The sequence below is a fragment of the Solanum dulcamara genome, chromosome 3 (genome assembly GCF_947179165.1).
Source record: "Solanum dulcamara chromosome 3, daSolDulc1.2, whole genome shotgun sequence".
NCBI classification, from domain to species: Eukaryota; Viridiplantae; Streptophyta; class Magnoliopsida; order Solanales; family Solanaceae; genus Solanum; species Solanum dulcamara.
Window position 1 is genome coordinate 64,794,715 of NC_077239.1, and position 27,135 is coordinate 64,821,849.

Consider the following 27,135-nt stretch of genomic DNA (forward strand, 5'->3'; position numbering starts at 1 on the left):
AAACTACGTGCCATTGTAGATTGACTTATGTCTTAGCTAGTGGATCCGTATATAGCGTATGTATATGACCCGCCTAGCGGGGTAGAGTCTACATTGGCAAGTAGATTTCCCTTTTTCTTCATTGTATGGGGTGACAACGCAATTCCATGTTATAGCTCGTATGGTCTTATTATCGATTATGGTTCCTATCACATATATGTATATAATTATTATAGTATTTTACAATCTTCAACTACGTCTCTTAAATACTTTGATCATTATGGCTTTACTTATCCTCTCTATTATGTGCATTCTTGATCATTGCATCTTATGATTTATATTGCATATCATGCCCACATACTTAGTACGTTCAAACGTACTAACACATATTGTTGCCTACATTATGTCATAATGTAGGAGTTGAGGTTGAGGATCATACCCACACACGTGGCTAGTTGAGCTTCTACGGCGAAGTCTTAGTGAATTCTCATCTATCAAGGGTGGTTTATGAGTTGTTTCTTCTTTCAAAGACTTTTCGTTATATTTTATTTTGAGGGTGAGCTAGGGACATATCTTATCCCCCGCCCATATTCATGATTAGAGGCATTAGTTGGACAAGTGTTTGAGTCTATGTTGTCGAGTTACATTCTTCTTTATGAACCATGGTTTAGACTCTCTTATGATATTTCCGCATTTACTTTACCTTATTCATGCTTTACGATATGTCAAGAGTCTTGATTGGAGCCTTTTGGGGTTTTGATCATCATGTTATGACTAATCTCTAGGTCGGATCATGACAACAGAAGAGACTCTGCTAAAATCTCGGGAACTCCTAAGGACTTAACCACATGGCTTAGATTTTTTCATTCAAAGAAGAATATTTCTAAGGGGGGAAGGATGTAACACCCCGACTTTTTAAAATGTGAAAACTAACTCGTACTCTTCGTGGAAAGACAAAAAGTGACAAATAAGTTAAGAAGGATGTGATATGACAAATTTCAATTATTCAAGGGTCGTATCTCAACTTTTGAATTCAAACAAGTTGAAAAATAAAGCTGGTGAAAGTTATCGTTTTCATTTTAAATATTTCTCTGAAATTTGGGTCAAATATCTTAAAGCTTTTCTCCTAATATATAGAGATTTAGAAGGCTCATGATCGCTATCAAATCTTAGGTCTACGAGTCTAGTTTCTAATGTATCAAACTGTTCATCCATACAACTTTTGAATAGAGTTATTCTGTTTTGGCTAACCCACCTCCAAGTGTCAATATCTCTAATGCAGGATTTTGTGATGCCATCTTGTTATTGACTCGAGCAATGACTGCTCAATTGAATCAACAAACAGTAACTCCTTTGAGCAAGAATGTTAAGCAAAGGAAAAGGTTGAGTAAAAGGAATGTTAAGAGAGGATGTGACTTTAATCAAAGGATGTCAAAGAAGGAAACATCTGGCTTGTATTCGAGAGAGAGTAATGGAAAGGAAAAATCCTACCCCTTGTGCTACTGGTGTGGTAAGAATCCTCTAGGAGAGTGCTTGGTCGGTACAAGAAGTTGTTATGGTTGTGGCAAGAATGGACATAAGAAGAGGGACTGTCAAGTGGCTTCTTGGAAAGGAAGGACGATTCGTCAGCGGGTTGAGCCTAGTGATTCTTCACCTTGCCCGATCCAGCAGGGTATTTCATCCACTATGTTGAAAACCTTTGAATTTGATGTTTATGCCTTATTACATCTGGGTTCTACTCTATCATTTGTTACTCCTCATCTTGCTATGAGATTCATTGTTAGTCCCAAGATCGTGCTAGATCCCTTTTGGTCTATACTCTTATTGGTGATTCAGTTATGGCTAAAAGTCCATTGAAATGGCCTAGTTACAGTTTTTATAAAATCACCTTAGTTGATCTTGTAGAGCTTGATATGACCGATTTTGATGTTATTCTCGGTATAGATTGGCTTCATGCATGTTATGCTTCTATATGTTGTAGGACCTGTGTGGTCAAGTTTTAGTTTCCAAATGAGTCAGTCCTAGAATGGAAAGGTAGTAATTTTGTGTTTAAGGGTCAATTCATCTCATGCCTTAAAGCTCGGAAGATGATTTCCAAAGGTTGCATCTATCTACCAACTAGTCTGGGTTAGAGATACTAATTCTGAAGCTCCTACTCTTGAGTCATTTTCAGTTGTTAATGAATTCCGAAAGTGTTTTCTAATGATCTCCCGAGTATTTCTCCTGAAAGGGAAATAGATTTTGGTATCGATCTTCTCTCCGATACTCAGCCTATCTATATTCCTCCTTATCGAATGGCCCCAAAATAATTGAAAGAGTTAAAGGATTAGTTGAAATATTACAATATAAAAGTGTTGTACCATCCGAGAAAAGCAAATATGGTAGCTGATGCTCTTAGTAGATTATCTATGAGTAAGTGTTGCACATGTTGAGGATGAGAAAAGAGATGTTGGTTCAAGATGTTAATAGATTGGCCCATTTGGGTGTTCTATTGGTTGACATGGAGGATGGTGGTGCTATTGTGCAAAATGGTTTCAAATCGTATCTTGTGGCGGATGTTAAAGCTAATCAAGATCATGATCCTAATTTGGTTGATTTAAAGAAAGTGATCACCGAAAAAGTCATTGAGGCTTTCTCCCAAGGGGGAGATAGTATTTTGAGATATCAAGGCCATTATATATTCTCGATGTAGATGGCTTAAGGGAAATGATATTGAGTAAAGCCCATAGCTCTCAATATTTTCAGTGATCCTTCCTTTTCAATCTTGATAGCAACGGTGAAGGTAGTAGGTGAGTTATGGCAGATGGGGAGAGAGTAGGTGTTTCTTATTGTCATAATTATGGTTGCTTATTCCATTTAAGGTTATAGACGTGGAAAAAGAGCGATATGGGATCTTGTTGTGTAAAAGATAGGTAAGAGTATATTGGTTCACCCTTTTAGTAGGAGTTATTGCAAATGCAGATGTAGAGATACTAGGGTAGACATGAAGGTTCTTAAGCGATGCTAACTCCAAAGGAGCCATAAAGTGGTTAGAATGATAGACTTGAATGTGTGATTGTATTTATGTGAGTTATTATAGTAAGTTATGGGTGACTTTTTGTTAAGGGTTTCAAGTAAGTTCATTAGAGTGGTTATAGAGCTAGGCTTGAATATGGTATGGATGGCATGTGGTTGAATACATGGTGCATTAGGTGTTTTTTTGTTGAGGACCCGAGTTGTGCATAATGCTGTGGAGAAGGTGAGGTTGATTAGAAAAAGATTGAAGATAGCTCAAAGTCGACAAAAGTCCTACTCAGATGTGAGGAGAAGAGAGCTTGAATTTGAAGGTAATGATTGGGTTTACTTGAAGATCACCCAGGAAGGGTGTGATGCATGTTGGTAAGAAAGAGAAGCTAAGTCCCCGCTATGTTGGTCCATATCAGATTTTGAGGTAAATTGACAAGGTAGCTTATGAGTTGAACTTGCCTTTCGAATTGGCATCGGTGTATCCGGTGTTTTATGTATCCTTGTTGAGAAAGTTTGTTGGTGATCCTAGCCCTATTGTGCCTTTGGATAGCGTTGGTCTTAGAAAGAGTCTTTCATATGAAGAGGTTCTGGTTGAGTTTCTATATCAACAAGTTAGGAAGTTGAAGAACTATGAAGCAGCTTCAGTTAAGGTTTTATGAAGGCCAGGAGGTTGAAAGTTCTATGTGGGAAACCGAAGCCAATATGATGTCACTCTATCCTCATCTCTTTTCTTCTATTCCTAGTTGAGGTATCTAGTTCCTTCATGATCCATTGAGCCCAAATCATGTGTCATAATCATTCTCATATTTTCATATGCATTCATGTTCATGAAATGAGTTTTAAAGTCATGTTTTAGCTTGAGATTGAAGATTCCATGTTTTATGCATTTTCGAGATATTTTGCATTCATGTTAGGCTGTTATGTTCTTTCATATTCCATTCATGCTAGTTGAGTCCCATTCGAGGACAAATGTTCTCAAGGGAGAGATATTGTAAGACTCGAAAGTTGAAAAGTTAGAAATCGAGGTCTAGAAAGAAATTTCTCAGAAAAATCTCAGTTTTTACATTAGGTGATCTCCACAGGCAAGGTTCATAGGTCGTGAAGCACAATACGGGTCGTAGCAGCCACCGTGATGAAAGTACTGAAACTCAAGTGTGTAGGGTCAGGGTTCACGACAGGAACCATGGAATATGGTGAGCACCATGAGTCGTGATGCCCTTCGTAGTGGACACCTCCTAGACCTTCAGAATCCTATTCCAAGTCCCTTATCATAGATGACCACCATGAGTCGTAGTGCCCATAACGGACCGTAGTGGGGCACCCTTCAAGGACCGTTGTCCAGAAGCTTAAGGCCATGACCATGCCCCACCACCACAGGCCGTGGTGATGTTCACAGACTGTGGTGGGTCCTTCATCCAGGTGAAATTCTAATTTTAAGTTGGGGGTATTTTGGTCATTCCTTATGTTTTCATTAATGAATGTGGATTGTTTTTGGGACTGTATTCTAACCTATTAACTACCTAATCTCTCCTAACCCTCTCATTCCTACCTTAAATCTCTAAATCAAAATTTTCTCTCTAAAAATGTGCTCTCCGAGTCTCCTTCTTCCTCAAATTAATTCTAGGGATTTTTTCAAGGTCAAGCTTCAATTTCTTCAAGTTAAGGCTTCTAAAGGCTAATATATGTGGGAATTCATCCATGGGTACCTTTCACGCATACAATCCCAATCTTTTTCCTAAATTTCTCTATGATTTTGATTCAAAAAGCCCTAATTTTATGATGATTGCATTGAATCTTATTAATTATGATATATTCTGTGATTATTGATCAAATCATGCATTTAATTGATAATATTTTCATTAATTAGGTATGGGTTGATATAAAGTATATGATCATGCATGTTTTCAATCCAATTTCATAATTTCCAAGTAAATTGATCATGTATTCATGTTTCTACCCTAGGTTCAAGGATAAGCTATGATCATGAATGTCAAGTGATTTCAATGAAAACATTATGAATGATTTTCAAGGTTTATCAATGACTCATGCAAGGTCTTGAATAATGTTTTAATGATATTTCAAGTAAGTTAATGAAATAATGACTTAAGATCCTTAATGAAGAAGGTGACTTAAGATCCTAATGATGTTTCTATGAAAAGGATTCGTAATGATGGAAGGCCTACACCCACATTACATGAATCACATGACAATGAACTAATATTATGAACAAGTTTCTATGAAGTATGATTATGAAAGGCTTATGATTGATCCCAAGTATGATTTATGATTATGATATGATATGTATTTCGTGGGATGTTGACTTAGCATCGAGAGGAATTTGAGGTGGAGGCTCGACCTAAGCCTTAGTAACAACCTCTAGTCCCTTAAACTACATTGTCACCATAGGTTTGCCAATATGACCTAGCTAGTGGATCCACATATAGTGCTTGATGATGGTAATGTTGGACAGAGTTTACCTTGGCAAGTAGCCTCCCACCTTCTCAATGTGGGGATCATCGGATTCTATGTATTAGCTCGCATGGTCTTATATATCGGTTAATGGTCCTATCCCACACTAGTTAAAGTAAAGTTATGAAGTTCTCATGATGATAATGTTTAGATGCATTGACCAATGAGTTTAATGTTTTAACGTTTTCATAGTTTTACTCATGTTTTAAGATATTGGTCTTGCATTTCATGATTCATATTGATTAGGTCCTATGTTTATTGTTCATGCATACTTCTAACATACTTAGTACATTCCATGTACTAACGCATACTTTTTGCCTATATTGTATCATAATGTAGGGACGGACTATCATCGCGCACCTCATATTTGTGAGTAAAGTTAAGCCTAGACTAGCACTTACGGTGAGTCCTCATGCTTTGAGGATAAGACATTTTATTTTCATATCTTCATTTGACTACCTTATTTCTCTTATGTTGTCATGGGATAGCTAGGAGCTTGTCTTATGCCTCCTTCAAGTTAGTAGAGGCATGTTAGATGTTCATGGAGTCTATGATGTCATATCTTTTGATGTCTTTACTCCTTTATTGAGATGTTCCCATTGAGACTTTACTTCTGTTTTTATGATTAGATTATTTTCTTACTTACCTTATGTATGCTCACGAATAATATGCTAAGAGGCTTGGTAGGGTTCCTTCGTGATTTTAATCATTGTGTCGCACCTAAGGTCTAGCCTAGGTCGTGACAAATTTGGTATCAGAGCACATGATTTAAAATTTCCTAGGGAGTCTAATATGTCGCGTTGAGTAGAGTCTCATTCATTGGTATGAAGTGCGCCACATCTATGAATAGGAGGCTATAAGGTGTCTTAGAAAAAACATCACTTATTTCATGATCTTATCATGTGATAGGGTCGAACTTTGTAGGAATTCCTTCTAAATCATGTCCTACGCATTTCAAAATATATCTCATTAAGGAGAAGACAGTCAAAAGATTGATCAAGATGGTAGTCTTTCCGCTCTGGTTAACCCACCTCCATGTGTCGACATCTCTAATGTAAGATTTCGTGATGCTATCTTGTTATTAGCTCGAGCAGTGAACGCTTAATTGAATCAAAAAACAATTACTCCTTTAAGCACGAATGTTAAAGAAAGGAAAAGGTTGAGCAAAAGGAATGTTAAGAGAGAAAATGACTTTAATCAAAGGATGTTAAAGGGGGAAACATTTAGCTTGTAATCGAGGGAGAGTGATGGAAAGAAAAAATCCTATCCCTTGTGCTACTAGTGTGGTAAGAATCATCCAGAGGAGTGCTTGGCTGGTACAAGAAGTTGTTATGGTTGTGGCAAGAATGGACATAAGAAGAGGGAATGCCCAGTGGCTTTTAGGAAGGGAAGAGAGATTCGTGAATCAGCTAGTTGAGCGCAGTGTTTATGCATTATTACATCCGATCATACTTTATCATTTGTTACTCCTCATCTTGCTATGAGATTTATTATTAGTCTCGAGATCTTGCTAGAGCCTTTTTCGATCTATACTCATGTTGGTAATTCAGTTGTGGCTAAAAGAGTCCATTGAAATAGCCTATTACAGTTTTCATAAAATCACCTTAGTTGATCTTGTAGAGCTTGATATGACCGATTTTGATGTTATTCTTGGTATGGATTGGCTTCATGCATGTTATGCTTCTATATGTTGTAGGACCTGTGTGGTCAAGTTTTAGTTTCCAAATGAGTCAGTCCTAGAATGGAAAGGTAGTAATTTTGTGTTTAAGGGTCAATTCATCTCATGCCTTAAAGCTCGGAAGAAGATTTCCAAAGGTTGCATCTATCTACCAACTAGTCTGGGTTAGAGATACTAATTCTGAAGCTCCTACTCTTGAGTCAGTTTCAGTTGTTAATGAATTCCGAAAGTGTTTCCTAATGATCTCCTGCATATTCCTCCCAAAAGGGAAATAGATTTTGGTATTGATCTTCTCTACGATACTCAGCCTATCTATATTCCTCCTTATCGAATGGCCCTGACAAAATTGAAAGAGTTAAAGGATCAGTTGAAAGATTATAATATGAGAGTGTTGTACCATTCAGAAAAAGCGAATGTGGTAGCTGACGCTGTTAGTAGATTGTCTATGAGTAAGGGTTGCACATCTTGAGGATGAGTAAAGGGATGTTGGTTTGAGTTGTTCATAGATTAGCCCATTTGGGTGTTCGATTGGTTGACTCTGAGGATGGTGGTGTTATTGCAAAAAATATTTTCGGATTGTCTCTTGTGGGATGTTAAAGCTAATCAAGATCATGATCCCACTTTGGTTGAGTTAAAGAAAAGGGTCGCCAAAAAAGCCATTGAGGCTTTCTCCCAAGAGGGAGATAGTGTTTCGAAATATCAAGGTTGATTATGTATTCTCGATGTAGATAGCTTAAAGCTCTCGATATTTCAGTGATCCTTCCTTTTCAATATTGATAGAAAAGTTGAAGGTAGTAGGCGAGTTATGGCGGATGGGGAGAGAGTGGGTGTTCTTTATTGCGATAATTGTGGTTTGCTTATTCCATTTAAGGTTATAGACGTGGAGGAAGAGTGAGATGGGATCTTGTTGTGTAAAAGATAGGTAAGGGTATATTGGTGCACCCTTTTGGTAGGAGTTAATGCAAATGTGGATGTAGAGGTGCTAAGGTAGACATGAAAGTTCTTAACCGATGCTGACTCCAAAGGAACCATAAAATGGTTAAAATGGTGGGCTTGAATGTGTGGTTGTATATATGTGAGTTATTGTAGTAAGCTATGGGTGACTTCTTATTAAGGGTTTCAAGTAAGTGCATTAGAGTGGTTATAGAGCTAGGCTTGAATATGATGTGGATGGCATGTGGTTGAATGCACGGTGCATTAGATGTTTTAGTAGGCCAGCAGTAGGGGATCAATGTTTTTGGATTGGGAACAACAATGAAGTTCATGCTAACTCTTGTCGCCAATGGGTTTTAAGTGTGGAGTTTCTGATAGGATAAGAAAGAGAAGAAGAGATGAAGAGGATAGAGACAAAAAGTATGGCTTCTCCGTGAGATTTCGGGCGACTTGCCTTTACTACCGCTCTTAGATCTTTTGGTGGTAAAAGGGAGGAGGGGTAGGGTTAGATGCATTTTTGCATTGGCTTATTTTTTGTGCTTTTAAGCCAAAATAGTTTTTAAACAATTTTATGGTGTTTGGATAAAATTAAAAAAAGTATTTTTAAATACTTATTTTAAGTTAAAATAACAAAAATAAGTCATAAATTAAAATCCTAATTACTTCTAACTTTTGACTTATAAGCTAAGTGTAAATTATAAGTCCATCCAAATAAATTCTAAATTATGAGTCTAAAATCAAGGAACGGTCTATCTCTCTAAATTGTTGTTTTTTTTTTGAAAAATCTTGTTATGTTAGATAATTAGGTATAAATACTCATATTAGTGATATTTAGGAGTCCTAAAGCGATTATTAGAGTAAAATTCTATGTTTTCTTTCTCAAGAAAGTGATGAAACAATATTTTCGAAAAATACTTTTCCAGAAGGGAAAATTACGCCTAATAGACCAATTATGAAACTATTTATCCAAATTGAACTCAATCCAAACTATTTATCCTTAATAAATTCATGGCCCAAAATATTTACCCTCTTACCCCACTTTTTTTCTTTTTAATTTCGCGCAGGACGTCATGCGACATCAGCATCACTGCTCTTCCTTCTTGATACCATCAGAGTATATATATACACTCTCATGGTATCAAACGTGTATTTATGCCAGTGTATCTTCCCTTGTTCCTCTTTGATACCATCAGAGTATATTATGCTTCGATGGTATCAAATAATTTACCAAATAGTTTCTTCTGGATACCATCAGAGTATATTATACTCTGATGGTATCAAGAAGGAAGAGACAGTGCTTCAGCGAAACTATTTGATACAATCAGAGTATATTATACTCTGATGGTATCAAGAAGGAAGAGACAGTGTTTCAGCGAAACTATTTGATACAATCAGAGTATATTATATACTCTCATGGTATCAAATGTGCGAGATAGTTAAAAACAAGGGGTATGAAAGTAATGGATATCCAATGGTAAAGTTGAGAGGATCAGAGGGATAAAAACCAATAGTTTCCTTTTTTTGAAAGTATAACAATAATTATCCCTTTCCAGAAAGGACACACTTTTGAATATATGTTTTTAAGAAAATACTTTTTGTGTTTTGTGAAAAGTGGAAAATAATTTTGCAAAAAAAACAAAAAATTATAATAATAGTAGCAAATCGAATAGCACTTTAATGAAACTCGACATTAAAGATTGACATCGATGTTTAAGCTTTAATTAAAACAATCATATAAAGAGTCGAAGATAATTGACTAATTGTGAAGAGAATCAACTTCAAACATTTTGTAGAAAATTGTTCCAGCAGAATATTATCCGACAATGAACACAAGAAAATAACTTATTTTTGAAGAAGAAAAAAAAGAACAGTTTTTCAAAATATTATGATAGTAGACACATATGAGATCATAATTATTCAGTTGCCATGAAATTCGATAAGTGCTTAGTTAAGCGGTTTTTGCTCCTCAATGATCTCTGTGAATCGAAACCCTCCATAAATCCCTGTTTTCGTGACATCAAAAGGTGATCCAATAAAATTATTGGGGCAATATTTTCACATGGAGAACTTGCTCAGTTAGTGAGCAACAACACCTCAGTTTGTAGGTAGAAAATCGAACGCATACAACAGTTATGTCTCAATCTCAAGCAAATTGACAGTACCATAAAAGAAAAATAGACTAGTAAGTAGTTCGATCCAATATTGGACTAGAGAAACAGTTAATTTGACAACATATACAACAAGGAGTATCTCGTTTATCTTTCCTGTCTGTATTAAAATGAATGTGAGATCACCAAAATTAGAAGGCTTAGTCCACTCTTTCCATGGGGATATAGCAGCAATATCAAACTCCTAATCTACACCAGAGAACCGTCTTTTGTTTGCCAAATAGCAACGGCCTTTGGCACTGTACATTTGACAAAAACACTCTAAAAAGAAGCATCATAATTGGAGCCATCCTTCCAAGCATGTCTTGGGAGAAGTGCACCATGTTCACTCATACTGCCCCTTAACCTATAGAGAGCCGGTTTACTTCTTACAGTCCTCAAAGGACCTGATCTGTTGCCATGGTTTATTGTTAAGCCAGCCCCTCCACCTAGATTAAAGCTTGAAGCTGAAAACGGTCTGTTTTCAAACTCTTCAAGTGGACCAGAACTATAATCCATGGTCATGAAAGTGGAGGCTTGTCCATATGTTAATCTTGGTGTAACCCCACCAGCATTCCACCAACTGCTATCAGAAGGGACACCTTTGAAATCTGAATCTGGCAATGAAGACTCTTTCTGGCTACATCCATCAGCACAAGTTTCGTCATTGTCATTATAGATGAGTTTGAGAGCTTGCACAACTTCTCCCATAAATGGCCTTTGAGTCACCTCCGGGTGCACACACATTGAAGCAATAGCAGCCACTTTTGCCATATCATCAAAGTCATAGCTTCCAGCCAAAGAAGGATCCACCAGTTGCTCCAAACCTTCTCTAGTGGTCAGAAGAGGTCGTGCCCAAGTTACCAGGTTTTCTTGTCCAGGAGGTTGAGACATATCCACAGGTTTTCTTCCGGAGAGAAGCTCCAATAACACAACCCCGTAACTATACACATCACTTTTAACAAGTAGGTGTCCTGTCATTGCATATTCAGGAGCAACATACCTGCAAACCCAGTAAATAGGGAATGTTAGCAACTGCTTTATAGCACAAATGTAGGTGCAAATGTACACTTTGCAGCAGAGATTAGAGTTTGTTTATGTAAAAAAGAACTAAAAATATAGAATCAAAGAAAAGAAAAATCAGAATATCTGTTAGGACAATTAAAGGCGAATAAAACATGAGGCCTAAGAAACTAATTTTAAAAAACGTAACAACATGATTTCACAATATCTAGGAGTATTGATCACAGCCTGATGCATTAGAGTTCAACTGGCTTGGGCTGAGACAGTCATCCTCTTAGTAGGGTGACAGAATTTCAGGACAACATTGGCAGCGAATAAATATCCTTGCAAATAAAGCGCTAACCCTCACAGTTTATCTTTTCCCCTTTTGTTGTTGGAACTCAATTCAGACAATGTGCAGGAAGTAATCTCACACTATCTAATCATTGTCTGTAACATCAATATCTTTATATCAGCACAAATGCCAACATCTTTTTACGAATTACACCTCCAGAACACAGACAAGCATCACTTGACAAAGGATTTCACTAGTTTTTGTTAGTACTCATAAAAACTTCCTATAGATGATCCAATGGACCCAATCAGAGCTTAAAATGGTGATGCTTTAGTATCATACTTCTGTTCATTTTTTCTTCATTTTTTTCTCTAATGAATATGCTTCACTAGCATACCACATATTTGTTATACTCTTATTTGAGTATAATTGAGACCACTTCAAGATTAGTCATGATTAAGAGATATATACCCAAAAGTTCCCATGACTCGAGTAGATACGTGGTCACTTCCTTCGGTTGCTTCCCTTGCTAACCCAAAATCTGAAACCTTAGGGGTGAAGTCCTCTTCTAACAAAACATTGCTGGCTTTGAAATCACGATGAATTACACGAGGATTAGAATCTTCATGAAGGTAAGCAAGTCCTCTTGCAGCCCCAAGAGCAATTCTCAACCTCACATCCCAATCAAGTGGCCCTTTTATCCTGTCTTTTCCTGAAATATAGCAGTAGAGCTCTGTTAAGGAGAATCACGCGATAATATGTTTTACTTGCCAATGCACAAAGACATTTTTATGCTTCTAGTTGGTAGAATGGTGAAGCATTTTGTTCACGTAGGCAAATCACCCTCTGTACCTATTCTGGTAGTAACAATCAACCGGAAAGAATGAGAGGAAACAAAGTCCTACCAGCTCGGTGGAGTTCTTCACCATTGTTGTTGGGTGGGCAGCAAAGCAGAAGAAAAGAAGGAACATAAATGCAAAATGTGAAAGAAAATGGTAGCTAGGACCACAGCAGAAACTGCAGACAAAAGAAACAAGAAAAAGAAGAAAGAAAGCTAAGGAAACTGGTCCTGGTATGGGGGAAGGAGCTGTACTGGCTTAAAACTAAAAGAAGGAAAAACAAGGATAAGGTGCGTACAATGCCTTCCCAGAAGTCAAAAGATTTGCCACAGAATGAAGTTCAAAGAGTAAAGTTATGTCCTTGGCAACATTTACTTCATCAATAAAAAAGTTATGTCCTTGGCAAACCTCCTATAGAGAATTCGCTTTGATGTATTAACTAAAAATGTCTCGAGAAACATGGCACTGGTATTAGCAATAGAAAGGAAATGAGTAGTCAAAGAAGCACAAATGGACTGCCATAATTCTTTCACATAGGATGACTAAGTTATAAATGTGCTGTGGAATGCAAGATTAATACTAGTGATATAGAGGAACTTTTAATAGAAACAAAGGTAGGGGATATAAAGAGTATACCATGCAAATGAGACTCCACACTACCGTTCCGAACAATTTCATATACCAAGCTGCGAGTCCTCTCTTCACTGCATATGCCAATTAATTTCACCAGGTTACGGTGATGCAACCGGCTGAGCATCTCAACTTCAGCAATGAATTCACGATCTCCATTCTGGTTATTATCCCTAGTAAGTACTTTCACAGCAACTTCTGTTCTGTCTTCTAAGATACCATGATAAACACGTCCAAATCCTCCTTCACCTAAAACCCTTCTTAAACTAAACTTGTCAGTTGCCTTTTCAAGCTCTGCAAGTGTAAATGTTTTGACAGAAAGGATAGAAGCGGGCATAGCAGAAATGAGGGAAACCGATGTTGAGCTAGCTGGGCTACTTGATATTGTCGACCCCATTCCTGCAAACCAAATATGGGTGTTCATTTGATCTTCATGACGTATTGAGAGGCTTAGGGAAGTCAAAAGTCTTTAATAGTAAAGACGAGTGTATTATTAACAGCAGAAGATGATAAAATGAAATGTTTTTTCTTTAACACATACATTAAAGAAAAAGTAATGTGAGTAAATTAGACATATATTTCCAAAGTTACAAATCTGCTTCTTCACAGTAATATCCCACCTTCAAAGGTCACTGATGAGTCATTTAAAACAAGGAAACGAGTACCTACCCTTGCCAGATCTCTTGTGCATAGATGATGCAAACACTGGACCAACAGCATTTGATGGTCTGCTAGTCCTCCTGCACTTTAAGAGGACAACCAGTGCACCACAGCATACCACCAACAGTACTAATGCTGATGAAGCAACGAGAAAAATGACTCGGGGATTCATTTTCTGGCTCTTGTTTACAAAGTCAGCAGTAATAGGGAATTGTTGATCGACAGCACTTCCAGTTGGACCGTCACCAGAACCAATGCCAGACGGTGGAGAAGAAGGCAGCCCTGGAATAACTTATTTAGATTATGTTGCACCATGACTCCATAAGTTAAAAGGAAAATAACAATAAACAGTTCACTTTATACCTGGATACATAATGTGCATCACTTCATAATCCCCAAACATTGTTCTATTGAGAGGCACCTTCTTTTTCCAGAATCTTTCATAGATCAGCATAGCTGTTATGTTATCAAACTTCTCCCCCAGGGGAACTAAGTTAATATCAACAATTGTTCTTTCTTGATTTTGATTATCAGCACTAGCTCCAACTACAACAACTTGACTTGGACCTAGATAGGTGCCTTCTGCAACCTCAATCCCCAGATCTCTAACTACAGGAAATATAGAATAAAGCGACTTGTCTAGGAGAAGTCTGACTTTCATTGGAAACACACAAGTACAAGGTATAACAAAAGGAACAGAAGCAAATGGCTCTGCACAGACCTGGCCACAACCTGCAAATTCGTAAGAATATTCAACATCAGATAACCGTGTATGAGGAACATAATTCTAGGATAATGATCTAGAGGATTTAGATTAGCATGTTAAGCGTGTCAATGATGATTTTGAAGTAATATCCCATACAAAAAGAGAAGGCAGGGAGGTAATTATAAACAGATAAAGTTGTACTATCCTTTAGGCTTTGTTATGCTGTTAAGGAACTTGTTGACAGTTAATATTGTAGCAAACAAACATAAATAAAGCATTCCTTTCACAATCAATACATAAATTCAAATGGAATCTAAATCTTTTTCTGTTTAGTTATTTAGCAAACTCACGCAACCATGTGATTATTGCTAATTAATTTTTAGTTGTCTCTATCATCCTTAATATGCAACTAATGCCACCCCTCTTTCAACTGTTTTGACCTAATTAATTCTGACAGTTTTCTACACCAAAATCAGAAAGATAATGAAGGAGGGAAAGCATAATAAAGAAAAGAAAACACAACATACAAGCACCAACATTTTTTTTCCTTCCTCGTCAAGAACTTGTTTTTTCTTCCTGTCTTTTTACAATGGTATTGTCTGTGCTAGCTTGCACCCACCTCAACTATTTTACCAAGTACCAGTTACCTCCTGCCAACATGGATACATGATAACTTTGCCCCCAAGGTTTAGGCGGATTGAAAACATCTTTGTTGGATTTCAACCGTGATCTCCTATCATTTTCACCCACTTCATTGACCCTGAGCTGCAGCCTTAGGTACTCAAGACTTCTTTTCCTTTGAGTAGAAAGGAATAAACATGCACTCTGTGCAAATCGCGTTCAGAGTATAGGTTTTGCAGCAACTCTTTTCTAGCACTTAAAACCAACACACTTGAAATATTTTAAAATAAATACCCATATCTTATCCTTCACTTTCAAGTTTTGCATGAATCTTTCAATTGTAACGGACCAGTGACAGAAGCATCCAATTTCATTTAAGAAGTACTAATTGTGGATAGTTTGACATGCATTGAATGACAGCATGTTCATTGAAGGATGCACACAATATATAGTTGGGCCTTTAGAAGAAGAACGAGAGGATGTTGGGCATGGAATGTTGCCCCTCTGGCCAGCATAGTGGTCCCGCCGAAGGAGAGAAATATGAGAGCTTTTGAGGGGATAGAAAATGACCCTGTATATTTAAGGAGTAGCATGTTATTCTTGGTTAACTTCTGGTGCTCCAATTGCGTTCTTATGTATATATAAAAGCTTGGCATTGATTTGTCAAGAACCATATTTTTGTAGAGGTATAGACTCTCTACTTTATTTGGTATATTGTTTGTATACAGAAGTTACAAAATCAATGAATTTATTTACCTTATAAATAAGAAAAAATTCTAAATTTTGGATGGAAAATCTAAGGGCTATCACCTAACATTTTTTCCCTCTCTGTAATATGAGAACAATTAAATGGAAAATCTAAGGGCTATCACATTGAAAGCATTCCCACCACTTAGTTTGCCTCAACTCTTAGTGTCCTGATGTCATCTAAAAACCAAGGAACCTTAGACCCGGAAATTGGACAGGTCCTAACACAAAACCAATTATGTGCTAGATTTTTGCTTAATTTTACAAGACCTACATGTTACTAGTTGGGACACCAGAGGGAGATTTTTTCCAATATTCCACATTTGTTAAGTACTTTTCTTACTTGACCACTGATGTTCGGCATTAATTATCTCTCATTTAAGTTCTTTTGCCATTATTTGAGTAAACTTTGATTGCCCTTATTACGTGTGTTTTGTGTGTAGGAATAGTTTCCGAGCTAATGAGCAGTTTTGGAGCTAGAACAGATGATTTGGGGCCTCAAAGTCTGAGTAGAAGAGCAAGAAACTCAAGCGAGATCGAGTCGGGGGTCAAGGACCAAGTGTACATGTGAAGGATGGAAGAAAATCATGAACATGCATGCAAAACAGCGTGTGCGACACATCGCGCCAGCCTTGCATGATGAACCAAGACGAGTTGGTGGAGCACAGGAAAAGTAGAGCATGCACGACACGTGCAGGCCAAGTTGGAGCTGATTTTTTTGCAGTGTTTCATTTTAAAGGCATTTCGGTCAGGAGTTTGTTTGTACACATTATAATAGGTTAGAAACTCGTTTTTGAGGGATGTTCGACCTTTGAAGAGAAAAAACTCCCGGGGATTAGGTTTCACCTAGTTTCTTTTTCTTTAATCTCATTTTTGTAGTTTTATGCGTTCGAATACTCGTGATTCTTTCCATGATTATGAGTGGTTAAGTTCTTAATTATGGGGTTCTGGATTGTTCATGAACGTTGAGGTTAAACAGTTGAATTGATTATAGATTATATCCTATGGATTGTTTGATTTGCATTGTTTGTAATTACTTTACTTTGTAACTAACAATAAGGTACCAGTTACGCATCCACAATTGAACACGACAGTGAATATCGTAGATTGGGTATAGGTACAATTAGAGTGAGTTCCTGATTAGGGGAGCAGATTTGTGATTAGGCTAGACATAACTAATCGCCTCACTTGGTTGATATACAGGAAATATTAATGCATTCTTGTTAATTCTATTCTGCTAGACATAGAGTTAGATAACTTGAATAGGCTTGCAATTGTTTGACAAAAAATTGCAGTAATATAAACCTAGTCAACCAATAACCTAGATATCGTCAAGCAATTAGTTTAACTGGAAAACTCAACGGGATTGACGTAGTTTCCATAACCCTGGAATGTTCTCATCTTATTGTTCAACACTTATTAATTGCTCACATTATTGTGCAAAAGTTCCCAATTTAATTGTTTATTTAGCAGTTGTAGCAAGTAGTTAAATAATATTCAAAACTCTTGGAAAAACACTTGAACAAAGAATTCATTTCAGTTTGAACAGTACTAGCTAAAAATAAGTCCATGTGGGTACGACATTCTACTCTTATCATTATATTACTTGCGTGACCACGTACACTTACGTGTAGTTGGGACCGCAATAAGTTTTTGGCACCATTGTCAGGGACTTAGGAATTAGCTATCTATCTACTTTAAGTCGTTATTAATTAATTGTTCAGGTTTTACTTTGTTCATAGTTTTTGTTTTCTCAGGTGTTCACTCTGTGGATGCAAAGAAGCAGAAGCTTTAATGACCTTCCTCCTTACTATCCCGAAGCAGAGAGCTGATCAAGTACAACCCTTGATTGAGACTGCAAGGTCTAATCTGGCCAATATGGGCCTGACAATCGGGGGTCGCTTTGAGCGGTAACAGTACAGCTGCAGCTCATCCAATCTCAGGGGCAGTTTGTAGGTCTCTCACAATCTTTTGTATCTTAGCATATGTGCTCTTATCTAACATTCATCCCCAGTACCCCTCTGAATCAGGTATCCATGCCTCTCCTTATCTTGTTCATTTTGGCTGGTGATAGCTGCCCAATTGGAAGACTGATAATTTAAATGTGCAGAATTATATATTGATGGTCATATACCAACCATCTAAATCAACTTCATCTTATTAGAGCTTAAGAAAATACCTCAAAAAGAAATCTTATAAGAGACTAAGTTTGCGAGAATTTACAATAGTTAGACTATAATGTGCAACATCTTAGTGGATGGGACAATACTTCCATAGTCTACGTAGATCAGGGCCGTAAATGTTTTTTTATTAGAAAACTCACAAAGCCAGAAGAAGATCCCTTTGCAGCCTCCTATAAGTTTATGATATCTGGATTCTCTATTTTATATTGAAAGTCCTAGTTCAGTGTAACACATTATCTGCAGTAAAAATCATGAGGTGCTCATTGTTAAATGGGACTGATATATTGATCATATAACGTTTTTACTTTTAGGAATAGAAGTGAATCTCATGTAGCTCATGTCCTATACAAATTGCATTAACTTCCCATTTTAATAAAGTGGATAATGATTTAGGATTATTGGAAAGAGAATCATAGGAGATCAATTTAGTAAGGAGAGTAATACATTTAGGAACAAGTGTAGTACTACAAGAGCACCGCTGGTTTGAGACTTTAAGGTATAGAAGAAAATAGCCTCCGCATAAAACAGCACATTATCAATACTTGGCTATCATATTTGTTTCGTGCAGAGATAATGCATGCATAACTTCTGCATTAATCTGAATTCAATTCGGAATAACATTAAACATATTAGCAATATAGTTAGGAGTCGTTTGGTAGGGTGTATAAGAAAAGTATATTAGTAATGCTAGGATTAATTATACTTGCATTATTTTTATCGACTGTTTGGTTTGTTGTATTAAATGAATAGGGTGTATTAGTATAAGAATAGAACTGAATAGGGTGCTATATAGGTTGAAAACAGTACCAAACAAGGGATTAAATAATACCAAAGATGATACATGTATTATTTTCCCTAATACCACCTACCAAGCGAACCATTAGAATACCACAGTTGGTCTTAAGTATCACACTTTTTACATAAATGACAAAATACACTTTAAACTATTTCTTGTTTAGTTAACCATCTCTCACTTATTAATATCTCTTTTGTTTCCAAACTGCTTGCAGTGTTGGTTTCAGAATATAAGAACTTTTTCCTATGATAAACTTTGCATTCAACACTTTAAACTATTTCTTGTTTAGTTAACTCTCTCACTTATTAATATCTCTTTTGCTTCCAAACTGCTTGTAGTGTTGATTTCAGAATATAAGAGCTTTTTCCTATGATAAATTTTGCATCTAAAATCAGGATTTCATATTTCTATAATTATCTAATATATTTGTATAGCCAATTTTAACTTTCTCCTTAAAAATTGTTATGTATTTGAGGTAATTGAAACTTAGTAGTTATATATTTTAATTGACATTTTACTACATTACAACAAATATTGCTACTCACAAATGTAGTTTTATCTCAATTACATACGGTAGTAAACTGGTAATAGATTGGATAAGGTTTTATTATTGGCCAAGAGTGTTGTAGGAAACAAATCTTTATCCAATTCACACATATGTTTTAGGCCATCCACGTTATATTTCTGACCAGAACTGAACATCCAATAATAAGTACAGTACTTAAGTTTATTTATCACCATAATACAAACTCCCAACCTTAAAATCCTGTGCAACTTATCAGAGAACCAAACAACCCCTTGAGGGTAGAGAAAGTATGTAGCGGCAGTGTCAATGAGGATGATGGGGCTCATGAGGCAACTCAAACAAGTTAAACAGATCTCGATAGTAACATATAAGCTGACAGTTATAACCAGATTTACATGCAATACACATGTTTTATATATATATATATATTATATATCAACATCGCCGATAGGGGATACACAGTGATGCATTAAATACACAAATAGGTGAACAAATAGTATGCTGTTTAGGTTGTGCCCCCAACACAGCAACCTTGGCCTTCATCCTATTCGTAAGTCATTTTTTGCCTTCGGTCCACATTTTGTCCTAAAGTTGAAGCAATGAAAGAGAGGGAAACAAGCATAGGATTGACATGATATTATCAATTACAACAGAAATAATACCTGAGCCCACTGCAGGAGATGGGGAAACATGAGCTCTCGGCCGATGATGACGATGACGGTGATGTCCTGCCACTCGACTGGCAATTGGAGTGGCAGCAAGACCTAAAGAGTAGAGTTCCACATCAGTAAAAGCTCAAGAAGTCCTAAAAGATGGTGCGGAAAGAGCAACTCTCAATACCTTGAGATGCAGGGGAAGGAGCAGGCGCCCTAGAGGGAATCAGATGTGGTTTAAAATGGTGTCTATGTGGTGCTGACATTGGAGCAAATGAGGCACGAGTTGACACTAATCTTGCTGCAAAACAATGTAAGAGACACTAAGTATGTTCCAAATCCACATTTATCAATAAATTTGTATAACAAGTGGCTTCTCATAATCAGTCAACAAATAACAACACAGAACCATAGGAAGCAGAATTTGAAGTATCAATCTTACCATCTTCTAAAAAAAGTTTGCTTGCTAAGTAAGGCTTGTTTGGCGGTAGAGTAGGAGCCAGGTAAATGTGCGGCAATGTTATCCCTGCAATTGAAAGATTGAGAACCAAATAAGTAACCGGACTTCACATACAGAAAAAACAGCCAATCGTGCATGCACTAATTTTCACAGATTGGAAGGTATTATCTGAAAGGGGAAAATATCTAAAGTCTTACAAAACAGGATAACTGACAAGGAAATACTTGCAATTTAACTAATGCGATATCTACCTCTTCCCTTCAAAAAGGAAGGGGCTTTCTTTATACATCAACTATGTTGCAATACCAATACAAGTTGCCATCAACTATATGGGCTATTTATAGTTATGCTGCTCTATTACAGACCATTTTATATCTTTTCAAAAAGGAAGGCGTTATCTTGATATATCAACTATTCTGCAATACCAATACAAGTTGCCGTCAACTGTATGAGCTCTCTATAGTTATGCTGCTGTATTCTAGGCCATTTTATATCTTTTGAAACAGGAAGGGGCTTTCTTTGATTCTTGAATTGCAAAAGTAGTCACCCTAGAACTTTTCCACTAATTGGAGTGTGCATTTTAATTCAAAAATCCAGACCCCCAACAGTTTTAACTCCACAAAATGCCTCGTTAAATCCCACCCTGCCACACCTCCTAACAAAAGAAGTATAAGTGTATTAAAATGTGCCAAACTCCCAGCTACAACCGACATGTGTGCAGACTAAAACCTACCCAGCCGCCACCAGCATCTCAACAAAATTTTTAAAAAAATGAAATTACCTGGAGCAGTAGTAAGCAGATTGAGTAAAGAAAGAAGAAAGAGAAGCATCAAAGTTGGCATCTTCTCTCTCTAAATCGCAATTCCCAAACACCATTCTCAGTATCAAAGCATTCTTGTCTAGGGTTCTACTAAAGCTTTCAACGAAAACACCCAACTCCATCAACTGAACTCCCTTCACTCAAATCCAAAGATTGCATCTCTACAAACAATGCAGCTCCCCAACCAATCATTCAATCAATGCTCTTAACTTTACAGATCCATAAAATACGCCAAACAAGTACCACCACTGATGCACAAAGAACAACTACTTATAAACGACAAATGATAGATCTCCGCCAAGAATTCAGCTCAGATACAGACAAACAGAGAGAGAGAGAGAGAGAGAAAAGAGAGAGAGAGAGAGTGGAAGGTGAGGGAGTGAGTGGGTGGCTTTATTACCGGTGTAGCCACCAGCACACTTGCTTTCGCTAATTGATGATTGTCTCGTACACGGCCCACCTCTGCGCGTGTTATACACGTATTTATTTTCCTTATTTTTATTTTCATGTTCCCGCGTAAATTAGGATTTTTTTGACGACCTCTCAGTCAAATATTGTCGTACCTCTGACGTATGGACTAAAAATCTGTCTTTTCCCACCTTGGTCCCACATTATTACACCCACTAGTGAAACTATCAACGTTTCGCACAATTATACTATATTGCATTATTTATATATAAAAATTTATATCATAGTTTCTTATTTTAAACGAAGCATTATGTAATATTTATATTTAAGTTAGTATTAGATAATATAATATAGATATTAGTCTTTATTTTGGACATAATAATTCATTCATTTTTTTTCAATATGTAAAATAGAAATTCTTTATTTTTTAAAAAAAAAATACAAACCATTCATACGTACATAATAAAATCACTTCTCCATTCATTTTCAATATTGATCTTGAAATATCGGAGCAGCAAGATGTTGAGGTGTCCAATTACACTAATGGGTTCATTTCACGATAATCTTCGATATTTTCTTTAGGAATGTGCTGAGCTTGAGGAGTATACTACTGAAGGAATGCCGCCATATCGAGAAATAGAATTGATTAATCATAATTGAACGCTATACAATTTCGAAAAGAAGGAGCTTTGCTGTCGAGACCTTCAACATAGGTCATCAAAAGGATCTCGGAGACCCACCAAAGTACGAAAGCCATTTTAAAATATATATATATATAAGTGGTAGAGTAAATGAAATAATTAGAGGTTATATTTTGAAATAATAATCTATTGTATTTAGTTGAAAATATTATTTTACAAAAGGAGTTATGAATATTATTTAAGAGTAGAAGTTATAAAGAAGATAAAGAAATATGAGTTACTGACAACTTGAATGTATAATATTATTAGATAGCAAATACATTAATCATTATGCATTGATTTCATTTGTTAAATTTTTTTTTAAAAAAAAAAACATAAAAAATAAGGGAGGAAACTGAATAACCCAAAAAAGGGGTAAACGATTTATCTGCATAAGAGGTGTTATATGACTATTTCAAAAATCACAATTTAATAATACATAGACATAAATTTCCATAGTTATGTAGTTAAGATATAAAAAATAAAAATAACCTACTCTATTACATTTATAATATAATAAAAATAAAAAAAATTATAAATACATTTCAACCACAAAAGAATGGCTACAAATATAAAATTGTTACATACATAAAAGAATAAACAATGATAATATAGAATAAATTGTTTTATTTTAATTTTCTTTGTGAGAAAAATAAAAATAAAATTCATCATCATAATTCTTTTAATTGATAAGATAATTATATAAATTATAATTCATAATAAAAATAGGATCGTAATAGGTTAAATGAGTGGTGTTGTCAATAAGTGTAGCTAAATTTATTACTATTACGAGCTAAAGTAAAAAAATCTCTAGCCAAAATAAATTATAATTATGCTTCAAAAAGTTTTCTTCTAGATCTTCCTTTACAAATAGATCCATCACCGTGTTTCGCTCCTTAAAGTTATGTCGAAGTCTTCATCATATGCTACTATTTAAAGAATTTTTTAAAATATAATTATGAATAAATAAAATAAATTATTAAATGATAACAACATAAAAGAAATATATACAATTGTTAATAGAATAGTAGTTCAATTTTATATATGACTTTGTTTCTTATTTCTTTATCGTTTTGATTCCCTTTCTCATTGAAAATTAAATATATATATATATATATATATATATCGTCATATATAATGAAGTCACTCTAACATCATCAAATTAAACCATATTCAATCAAATCAATGACAAAAAAAATCTTGATGTGGAATTAGTGTTTGTCTTTTTAAATTAAAGATTGCAAATAAAAAAAAACTTGGCATTACCTACTATAATTTCAATAAGAATTTAAGGTTATAAAAATAATAATACTAAATGTATAATTGCAATAGAGAAAAAGGGATAACTATATTAGACATATCAAATCACTTTACCTCGTGAAATTGAACTATGCATCTATAATCTAACAATCTTCATTATAGATCTATCTCCTGCAAAATCAAATCAAAGAAGACAAAAAAATGACCAATCAAAAAGATAAAAGATGAAGCATAAGGAGAAATGAAAATAAAATAATCATTATATAAGTCTCAAAATAGATTTTTATAAGAGTGATTATAAGGTGTCATCAATTTGTATATTAAATTATTCGAGGGTTATGAATATGAAATGTTAGGAATTATGGACATTACTAATATTACTTAAGAGTAGAATATATGTATCAAGGAGATGATTTTATAAAATAAAATAATTGAAAGAAATGAGAGAAAAAAAAGGCAAAAAAAAGAGAAAAAAGATAAATATGAATGAAGTCCGTAGAGAGGTTCACCCTGTCTATGATCCTCCTTTATATTATTATTATTATTATTATTATTTTATTATTATTATTATTATTATTATTATATATATATGTCAATATAACCATTTTTAGTATAAATATTAAAGTGCACAAGTAATCCCTTACACTATAATCATAATCGAAATTCTAGCGACATATTTAAATTTAGCTAGAGTCTCATTACCCCCAAAATTATTTAAATGGAAAATATGCAAACTAAATGATGATGTGGCATAAAGCTTAGACACATGTTCTATTTTAATTGGTCTATTTACAATTAGTTAAAACACATAATTATTGACATTTAAATTTATATATAATTAATTATTTTTATTTCTTTCTTTATACATATTTGTTTTCCTCCTCACTTGAAGCTTTTTATTTTTTTCTCTTTCATTAGTTTCTTATCTTTTCATTTTTAATTATTTCAGAAAAAATATGTATTTTTAAAAATAATAATAATAATATATTATTTTTTTTAAATCCTTTAATTTTAAAGTTTTAAATCTTTTTATGTTTAATTTGATTTTCTTCAACTATTTTAATATCCGTTCAAAATTAACTTATTTTAAATACAAGACATTTAAAATTCAGAAAATGGTCAAATATATCCATGTACTATTGAAAATAGTTTAAATATACCCTCTCATTATATTTTGGTACAAATTAACCCTTAATTTTAACGGAAGAACACTTGAAAAGCTCAAACTTAAATAACTCATTCCCAATTTTAAATATCTGATTTTTTTAGGAATAAATAAAATTTCAAGTACTAATTTGAGTTTTTTCTTAGAAATGACAATATAGAATGCATTGCATAATTTTAAGTACTAATACATGAAATTTCTAATTACTAATCTGAGTCTTTTTTTCTTACAAAATGATAAGGCAAAAAATGCTGCAAAATTTTAAAAAATTTATTCACATCTCTTATTAATGTATCTATATTAATATGATATAAAATATAGATGCAAAATTTCTTTAGCCAAGATATACACTGTTAGCCTGTCAAAATTTATCAAACGTTATTCAAAATATTGATTAAATAACATACATAAATTATAATATAATCATCCCAGTAATAAAACAGTCATGATAATTGAAAATGTAAACTCCCGTTAAACTTAATTTTTTTTACAGAAGTGACACATCTCACCTTTTTATTTTTAAAATATAAATAACTTTTGACAAAAAAACAAATGAAGATTTAGGGTTATATATAAAATTGGGAATGAGTTATTTAATTTTGAGCTTTTCAAGTATTCTTCTGTTAAAATTAATGGCGAATTTGTACCAAAATATAATGAGAGGGTATATTTGAACCAAAAGTATAATATGAGGAGTATATTTAGCTGAAAAATATAAAGAATGGTATATTTAAACTATTTTCGATAGTACAAAGGTATATTTGACCCTTTTCCATTTGGAATTAAATCACAAGGAAAGACAAAGAAAATAAAAGGAATAAATATTATCAATAGAAAGAAGAGAGAGAGAGAGAGAGAGAGAGAGAGAGGAAGAGAGAGAGAGAGAGAATGAATGAAGGTAAAAAAAATATTTAAAAAAAGGTTTAAATACAAGGCATTTTTTTAAAAAAAAATTATGTGTATTAACCTAGTTTAAATACAAGATAAAAAAATAAGAAGATATTTTATATATTATTTTTAAAAAAAAATTACACACGTGGCAATGTGTGTAATACACCTGGCCAACTTTACCTGGTTGAAGGTGCCACATTAGCATAAAAGGTGCACGAAAATATAGAAAAATTGAGATCGGTGGTAATAGGACTCGAGTTAAGTTAAAGTGTGTCGTTGATATTTCGGTTATAGTTTATGGGGATACTTATGTCTTATCCCTTTGTTATAATGAAACTATTTTTTTAACATTTGTTTGTACAAGTAGTTTTATATATATATATATATGTGTGTGTGTGTGTGTATTTAAAAAAATGCTAAAAGGGGACACCCGAGAGTAGAATGAAGGATAAAGAATTTTAGTATTTCTTAATTATAATATTTTAATCATAAAGAGATGGAGATTGAATTAGAATATTTAAAAAAATTAAGATAAAAATAAAAAAGATTAAAGAAAAATCTAATAAACCAAAAATCCATCCAACTCATTTCAAACCCTCGATTCTCTCTCTCAGGGGTCGTTTGGTACGAAGAAAAGTTATGCAGAGATTAGTAATACATGGATTAATAATGCAAAATATATATTTTTATCAAGTATTTGGTTCATTGTGTTAAAATCTAGATATATCATGTATTTTGTTTGATTTAAAATTCTACAAAATATTTCTTTATGATTATGCCCTTATGGAGACCCATCCATCTTTGCAGCGCTTTTTTATTCATTTTGATATTCCACTTGAATTATTTGAGGTTAAATAATTGTCATCTTAATAAATTGATCACTCACAAAATGTCAATTTTTAATTTTAAAAGATAGACTATCTACTTTTAAAATCGAGAAGGCAGTAAGCAATTGTAAAATCAAATTAATCATCTATATTTACACATAAAAATTACAAGTTGTAGTTCTAATATGTATGCAACTTTTTAAATTGTTCAAAATACAAATAATCAGAAAACCACATATATATCTACAAATAATACATTCAATTAAGATCACAAACGTCATGTGGTCATATATTTATTTTTTTAATTAGTAAATGTTAAACAACTCACATTTAAAACATTGTATTGATTTGTATTGGATTTTATTTAGCAGCAGACAACTCTCTCTAAATAATAAAATATATAAGCTAATTTATTTAAATAAATTTACTAGTACAAATATAAAACATAAAACCAAGAAAATCAACAAAATGATTAAAAGAATTTTCTTTACAATTATCCCCTTGAATTTTTGTATCAGGACGCACATGATGCATCCGAAAGTGACCAAAAAGAAGGAATTTTGGATAATTTTAAAAAAATTACGAATAAAGTGTAATTGGAAAAAATCACTATGAAATTTAGATAAAATTTACTAAATTAAACCTTAAATGGCAAAGAGAGAGAGAGAGAGAGAGAGAGAAGTAATAGTAATTTCTTTTAATAACTTTTGGGTGAAAATCATTTATACCTTCAACTTTACTTTGAAAATCAAAC

General features: G+C 34.2%; 1 protein-coding gene across 1 annotated transcript; it reads right to left on the reverse strand.

The window, feature by feature from the left end:
• Window positions 1-10,240: 10,240 nt before the first annotated feature.
• LOC129882694 (receptor-like serine/threonine-protein kinase ALE2) lies at window positions 10,241-21,527 on the reverse strand. Its single transcript, XM_055957102.1, has 9 exons — window positions 21,112-21,527; window positions 20,313-20,396; window positions 20,058-20,171; window positions 19,880-19,981; window positions 14,002-14,370; window positions 13,648-13,920; window positions 12,985-13,377; window positions 11,981-12,221; window positions 10,241-11,215 (listed from the first exon to the last, which is right to left on the reverse strand). Exons 1-9 carry the CDS (start codon window positions 21,170-21,172, stop codon window positions 10,495-10,497), a joined length of 2,358 nt encoding a protein of 785 aa, XP_055813077.1. The 5' UTR covers window positions 21,173-21,527; the 3' UTR covers window positions 10,241-10,494.
• Between the last annotated feature and the right edge of the window lie 5,608 nt (window positions 21,528-27,135).

What these genes read in the sequence shown, in the direction of transcription:
- LOC129882694 (XM_055957102.1), bottom strand. Translation starts at nt 21,172, where the DNA reads ATGCCAACTTTGATGCTTCTCTTTCTTCTTTCTTTACTCAATCTGCTT. An exon ending in TGTGGAGTCTCATTTGCATG is followed by an intron (nt 12,222 to 12,984) that starts GTATACTCTTTA and finishes GCTATATTTCAG; the next exon opens with GAAAAGACAGGATAAAAGGG. An exon ending in CGAGTCATGGGAACTTTTGG is followed by an intron (nt 11,216 to 11,980) that starts GTATATATCTCT and finishes CTGGGTTTGCAG; the next exon opens with GTATGTTGCTCCTGAATATG.